The sequence below is a fragment of the Colias croceus genome, chromosome 11 (assembly GCF_905220415.1).
Source record: "Colias croceus chromosome 11, ilColCroc2.1".
NCBI classification, from domain to species: domain Eukaryota; kingdom Metazoa; phylum Arthropoda; class Insecta; order Lepidoptera; family Pieridae; genus Colias; species Colias croceus.
The window spans coordinates 10,004,362-10,012,500 of NC_059547.1; the positions used below are offsets into that span (position 1 = coordinate 10,004,362).

An 8,139-nucleotide genomic window follows, 5' to 3' on the forward strand; every position below is an offset into this window, starting at 1 on the left:
GGTTACAAAAGCATAACATGACATAAATATAAAACACTGCATAAATTATAACTATAATATATCTTATGCCCAGGAACTTAATCTGTAAACTGGAAAACTACAACTGCGTTATCTAAAAAGCAATGTGTTATCTATGTTACTTCCTTCTTACATATCCTTCTATTTGTGCACCTCAAACTCATTTTTATTCATTCATACTCCGAATTCACAATTAACAATTCTGTTAATCACAATAACCTACAAATTGGAACATTGGACTGATTAATCGAACAACGTGATAAGGACTCCGCTTCGATAAAACAAACAAAATTATGGTAATGGCGATGAACATGCAATAACGTTGGATTTGCATCAGCTGTAGTTTGTGAAATCGGAGCGCAAATGAATTATAAGTCAGCTAGTGACAAGGCTACGTGGAAACGCAGGACAGTCCATACATCGGAAGAGTTTTGTACGCGCTAATTTTAGGATTTAATTTTGAAGCCAGGGCACACCGCTAGTATAAAAGTATGTAAGAGACAGTAGCATAACAACATAAACAACAAGGGTAGAACTAATGGACTCAATTATGAAAATAGGACTATAGAAAGAGGTGTCATATAGGATGGTCTTCATTTGTCATTTTTATAGTAGTACCAAAATAAACATAACAAATAAATTTTGTGTTTTTGTTATTGATATGTTAAATTAAGTAAGATACAATTTTTTATAGAAACTACTAACTTTTGTCTTGTTACTTCCTGTTTAAATACCATTGTATTTCTAAAGCTCTTCGCATCAAAGCTTTTTTTATCTACAAGAGATCGAATGCAAAACTTCCTGTTCTCAGTGACAATAAGAATACGCACGAGTTTAAAAGCCGCTTTAAACGATATCAATTATTGTTATTATTCATTACCTTGAGGTATTTCCATATTGATTGTAATGAAAGTACATTTATGTGATTTTACTATAACATTTATTTATTAGATATTGATTTTATGAACTATTTATCATTGATTTAAAACATTTTGACGATTGTGTGATGTATGTGTTTTTTAAGCTATGGCATAGCTTCTATCGCGGGCCTTGAGCGCGGGGACCGAATCCAGAAATTCCGTAACGAAAATAACCTCACGCTCCCCAATCCGACGGGCACGGAGGTGTGGCTTGAGGACATGCTATGCAATAGCTTTACCGCGACAGTCCCTGAGTGCCACACGTCTTTTTTTGTAAAATTATTAACAAGTCCGGAAAATTCATAAAGAATGCTTTTACTAGTTTTAGCGAATAGGCTGCGTTTGTAATTGAAATGTTTGATCGTCTGGATGTACGGAATGCGATTAAAATATTGATCGGAATTTCCATTAGCAAGAGATGCAATGTTGGTTGTAATTTATGAGATAATTTCGTACGTGTTTCTAATAGAATACTAAGAACATAAACAACAACACAATATGTGATGAAATTCTGAGGGATATAGTTAGAGAAGTAATCTACTTGTATGTGGAAATATCGGATGATTTCGTGAAATATTTGTAGAGAAAAATTATGTTGCAGTCTCGGATTGTTTTGAGTTTGTTTGTAGCTATTGTTTCTGAAACAGTTAGCTTAGCTCTGTTGATTCTTAAAAATAAGAGTTAAGTGACTAATTAACATTCGGTACTTATTTGTACTTGAGCGAGAAATCTTTTTAATGTGGAATAGGAAGATGATTGTAATTTATACTGTTTTACTGATTGTCCTTCAGAACAACAATCTACCTTAATCTTCAAATACTTGACGTCTTCATTGCAATTCATATACCGCTATAAAACCAATATCTACTATATCCATACTAATATACTAATATTATACATAAATGCGAAAATAATTCTGTCTGTTACTCAATCACGCCTTAACTACTGAACAAATTTGCATGTATAGATATTTTGATATCCGAGAAAAGACACAGCCTACTTTTTACCCCGGGACATAGTATAGGTTTTATCTCAGAAATCCCACGGGAACGGGAACTATGCGGGTTTTTCTTTGACTGCGCGGGCGAAGCCGCGGGTGGAAAGCTAGTTAATAATAATTAAACTATTTACCTTATATCCATCTTTATCTCTATGTTCATCTGTAGCAACGGAATTATCAAGTGCAGCGGACGACTTCCGACTGGCCACGCTTGGACGACCACGGATCTTAGGCCTGTTCACACTAGCGGATATAACCTGGTCGGAGGATCTTGATACACTGGTCGATACTGATGTGCTCACTTTGCTTGGCTTACGGAGTCTTCGGCGGACATCTGGAAGAAAAGACAAAGTTTAAACTGGTTTTAACTTAAAATTGGCTTTATCTGTCCAATAATTTCATCTGGAGGGTTACCCTGATGTCCTTAAGCAGTATTAATAATTACAATGTGGAATAATGACAGAGATATATACAGGTCTGTCCCACATAATGACAGAGATATATACAGGTCTGTCCCACACTGAAATGAATACTGCTTTTAGATATCATGGTAGCCCACGATTTTTCCGACAATTTGCCTTTAGTAAAAACATGTACGAGGCAAGAATTTGGAATAAGGAAAAAGCGATTACTGAAGTTAACGTGAAAGGAAACCTAATTCTTTTCTGGTACTTAGGTTACAAGCTTTTTTAACCAATATTGCATATCATTCTATGTTTACACCCTAAATGACTCAGGGCTGCTGTGTTATACGTGACTTGTTTATTAAAGGTTATTTATTTACACGAAAGTTTTTTTGTACATGAACCTATATATTCTGCATAATACAGTCCAATTGAACAATTAAGACATAATATTATAACACCATATTGTTCTAATTCTCGATAAAATTAAGATTGCTAAGTATATAATTTTAGTCTGGTTTTGGCTAATTTTCATCCAGATTTGAATTTCGGTAACGCAACGTGCCGAAGTCAGTTTTGAACGAAAGTAATAATTATAACCGTTAATGTTACTTCATTAGATTTTTTAGAAAGTCCATTTACAGAAGTTAGAAAACTAACAATATCTAAATGAACAATTAATAATGGGGCTTTCAAGATAGCCTTAGGAAGTGGGGCGACATCTCCGCTCCAAATGATTTCAATGAGAACACCTCTTTGTCTCGAGATGTACTGTGACTTTTATAATTCAACACGGATCTAGTTACTAATGTCTTATTTGTTTTGGCGAATAATTTCTTTGAAAAAGGTAATAACTGGATTTATAAAAAGAGTAAACTAGAATGCAGTAGTAAAAGCTTACTAAAGGTTTAGTAATAAACATTTTGATAATATTGTTGTTAAGTTCATTTTAATAAAATAAAATAAATAAAATAAAATTGTTTTATTTCAGGAAATGTTGGGTTCCCATATAAAAGTAATATATAAAAAAATATATAAAAAAGTAATATATAAAAATAATATATAAAAAAGTAATATATATAAAAGTAATATACTAATAATAAGAATTATGTAAATGTGTGTCTCACTTTCTCTTTAAAAAAAAATAAAATACGAAAAATTATGAACTACAATTTTGAAGTAGTGATATATTGAAAAAAGAAATGGTAAAATATCACCATTTTCATCGAAGTTATGCACCACACTATGATAAAATATAGCTATTTGTGTAAATAAAGAACATCACTCACTTGAAGAATCTGTCGATGGGGCGATGACTGCAACTAAGAGTAGAACGGTGAACGTCCACCTTAACAATCTTGGTGGCCACTGTAACAAAGAAAAATTAATAAATAAATATTTCAGGACATTTTTCACACACGACACGATCTGATCCCATATTATTAAAAATTTCGCTTGTGTTACTTAACCAAATGCCTAATAAACATACATATATAAAGTATATTGATGTTCGTTACTTAAACTTTTGCCTTGGGTGGGAATCGAACCCACGAGCTCGGGCTTCGAAGGCAGGGTCGCTACCAACTAAGCCAACCAGTCAGAAAGGATACATTACTTCAAGAACTCTTAACTTCACTTAATCAGTTGAATTAAGTGTACAACTTAAACTAGCTTGCACTCCATTTGTGAACTTTTTAAGTGAAGTTACAAATGTAAGGTGCAACTTGGGTACACTAAGTACTCTGTTAAGTTTATTATTTGGAGGTGTGTTTAAAAAAGAAAGTTTTAAGTTGGTAAGTGCATTACTTCAAAACGTCTAGACTTATTTGATATAGGTATAAAATAGCAATGATGAATTATTGTTAGAAAAATAATCTATTGTCGAGCAGCTAGAAAATAATAAATAAGGAAATTAAAAAAAAAAAAATTATTTTCAATAACTTATCATACAAGTTCATACAAAAAATCATACTACGATACAAAATGTATAAAGCCATTATCACAATTTCCTATCAAAGACGTCAAAGCCTTTGAAATCCCCAATTTCCCAAGGCGAAACCTAATGCGCTTACTGTATACATTATAACGTAAAATTAATAAACAGGCGTACAGCGTAACCAAGATATCGCTGCACTATTAACTCGATCCCGGCACGAATACATAATTCATGATACGACACGTGTTTGTGAATATTGCATAAAATATGTCTTAGAGTTTATTTTCAGTTTATCTTTCACGGATTATACGGATTTTCTTTTAGTTTGGAAATAAACTAAAATTGTTAAAATTAGTACGAGAAATTGTATTAGATATTTTCCGACAAAAATATGATTTTAGACGATACCTTAGTTTTTAAAGTTATACAATACAACTTCACCTGTTCCATAGCTCATAAAACCAAAATACCAAACAAAATAATTTCCAACTTTTCCCCGTTCTAGCCAATTTTTGTGAGCCACCAGGGTTTACTTTTCCATTATATTTCTGCTGAATGTTTGTCCATTAGCAAGTTCGCTAGTTACGGCTCTGTGGGGTCTTTCATTATCTATACTTCCTTATTCTGCAAGTTCTAAATTATCTATGGTTTCCAATTTACGAGGATATTATTATCTATCTTTAAACGTAATATATGGACGTGATGTGACGTAAATAAAATAAAGTACATAGTTTAGGCACCAGTCTCACACTTTACTCTTTGTAATTAATAAATTATTTTATCATTTTATTCCTAACAACACACTTCCAAACCTTTAGATGTGATAACTAAACATGGGCTGCAACCTTCTCTATGAATTTTGGTGTAATCAAGTGTGTTTTTATTATATTCCTCACATGTTTATTTACTACGATGACGAACGACATACCAGTTTTTAAATTGATTACGATGCTATAAATTATTGTCATAGTGACCTATATTTTATTATGAATTTAAAACGACTGTATCAGTGATTGCCTTAGTCATCAGAAACTTGAAAAACATGTAATTATGTATATGTATCTAATCATAGTATGTCATACTAATATCCTACTTCCCCTTTATCATGTATACTACTAGTTTTAGTACAAGCTTCGTAATGTCATTTTATCACATAAAAAGTACATTACCAAAATTGCTTTCCAAAACTTCATTGCTGACCCTACCGTCAAAGGCGTGATTAATAATGCTAATACATCGCCCCAAGGGAATATTGCTTTCATTGTAATCAATGTAAACGAAACTTAGATTCCAATAAAGCCTGCCCCCGTTTATTATACTTTCAAAGTCATTAAGAATACATACTGCATTAAAACATAATACAGAGTAAGGACAAAGCCGTAGGCTCTTTTAATTTAAAATCACTACTCTCCGTACAATAGAGCGGTACGGTCTGCAAAAAAAGTAATTAAAAATTGTGAATGCATGAACTACGAATAATTTCTCTTTAAGATTAAAAACTTCCTGCTCTCTTTTCAGAGTGAAGTGTCATTTTGAACAATAAGGTATTTGAGGCCTTTACACGGTATGAAGCATCCTGTAGAGCTAATTTTGCGAAGCGTTTTTAGAATTAAACCTTGCAAATTAGTAACAAAAATGAGTGCTATTTAAAAGAGTTTCAAACGTAACTAATATAAAATACAGCGTGCGTAGACTAGCTGAGATTGAGTTGCCTATACTAATATTATAAAGCTGAAAGGTTTGTTTGTTTCATTCAAAAACGCTCTAATCTCAGGAACTACTGGTCCAATTTGAAAAATTATTTCGGTGTAAGATAGCCTATTTATTGAGGAAGGCTATATAACATCACTCACACCAATACGGGTAAAACCGCGGGGCACAGCTAGTTATAATTATATAAGCATGTAAAACGTAACATAGCGAAATAAAATATGGCGTTAAAAATATTTGTATTGACATAATCATGAAATATTTAAAAACACTAATCGCTAACATTTTATATAATGAAGAGCTTCTAAAAAGCTTTTAGCTTCTTACTAATGAACGTTTTACTTTTAACGTAGGTAAAATTTGTTCTCGTTAAGGTAATATGTAAGTATATTGTTTAGCTAAAATCACTCGAGAAAAGAGATAATATTATTATACAACTTCTACGCTTAACAATATTAATTGTATCTATTAATGCGACTGTTATTATGCACTAGATGTGCCCCGTGATTTTACGCGCATTTCTCCGCTGCTATATTGGTCTTAAAGTGACGTTATATAGCCTAAAGACTTTCTCAATAAATGGGCTATCTAACAGTGAAATAATTTTTTAAATTAGACCTTTGCTTCCCGAGATTATCGAATTCAAGCAAACAAACAGACAATCTCTTCTGATTTATAATATAAGTAAAGACTTAGAAAATAATAAATCTATTTTATGACGAAAAATCTCACGTTTAAAATTTCCTTTGATGCTAAAATATCAGAGTAAACATAATACTTTGATTAACATCTTCCTTACGTGCTATCTATTACATTCCCTAGGTCAAAACCAAGTATTAGGATCAAGGTTAGGTATCCTAGACTTAAGGTTATTCCTAGATGTATTTGTTTTGATACCAGATGGTAATAGATAATACTTAGCTCATTGTCAAGTTACTACCTTGATCGATGTTAACAACTTGTGTTTTGATAAGGTATTACACATTTTTATTATGTTGGTATATTTAGTGCTAATTTCATAAAAAAATCTGCTATATCATATAAATATTTGCATTTTAATCCATACTAATATTATAAATGCGAAAGTAACTCTGTCTGTCTGTCTGTCTGTTACTCAATCACGCCTAAACTACTGAACCAATTGTCATGAAATTTGGTATGGAGATATTCTGATACCCGAGAAAGGACATAGGCTACTTTTTATCCCGGGAAAATGACGCAATCCCGGAAATCCCACGGGAGCGGGAACTATTCGGGTTTTTCTTTGACTGCGCGGGCGAAGCCGCGGGCGGAAACCTAGTATTATATAAATAAAGTGTGTAGTTTCTATATATTAGGTATAGGTTATTGATGATTTTAATTTTTATTAATTTAAATTATTGTATGTTATGTATGTTTGTGCTAATTGTAATATTGAGTCAAATAAATGTTCTTTCTATCTCTTTATTTCTAAATCTGCTACAAAAAAATATTACCTACTAGATATCCACCCGCTTTACCAAAAAAAACCCGCATTGTTCCCGTTCCTGCAGTATTTCCGGGATTAAAGTAGTCCTATAGTGTAATGTTCTGTGTTTTGTCAGTTGTTGTGTGTGTTATTGTGTGTTATGTTTGTAAATAAATGTGTGTCTATGTCTATGTCTATGTCTATTTCTTATCTACCTACGTCTGGTCTTCAGCTACCTATGTACCAAAGTTCATTTTAATCGGTTCAGTAGTTTTTACGTGAAAGAATAACAAACATCCATCCATCCTCACAAACTTTCGCATTTATAATATGAGTAAACTTTTTTTACATTTAACATTTTTTATTTTTCTGCTAACGCTACCCGTAAATAATTTTCCATTGTTCGCCATCGTCATGTCAGATTGTCAGACAATTTGATGAAGGGTTGAAACTTACAGCTTCAGCGCTAATGGCTACGGATTACTCCATCTTTAATTTTATGAGTTCTGCTAGAGACTTTAGCTCTATATTTTTAAAGTATTTACAATTTTATATGAACTTATTGTGTACTAGTTTTCCGGTGCATTTTAAAATGTATATGAAATTATATATTTTTTTTTTTTTTTGTTTTTATGGCATTCAAATGCTTTATAAATATAAATTTATAAAGGATAGAAAAAAATTCGATCACGAGGCGGGACTTG

The 8,139-nt window shown here is 32.1% G+C and overlaps 1 protein-coding gene across 1 annotated transcript in view; it reads right to left on the minus strand.

Annotated features, from left to right (window-relative positions):
• LOC123695290 (probable chitinase 10) overlaps nt 1–8,139 on the minus strand; it is a 90,962-nt gene that overhangs the window by 39,872 nt on the left and 42,951 nt on the right. The window contains exons 2-3 of the mRNA XM_045641082.1: nt 3,632–3,710; nt 2,070–2,272 (exon numbers count right to left, since the gene is read on the minus strand). Coding sequence (XP_045497038.1) covers nt 2,070–2,272; nt 3,632–3,710 — 282 coding nt within the window. The remainder of the gene's footprint in view (nt 1–2,069; nt 2,273–3,631; nt 3,711–8,139) is intronic.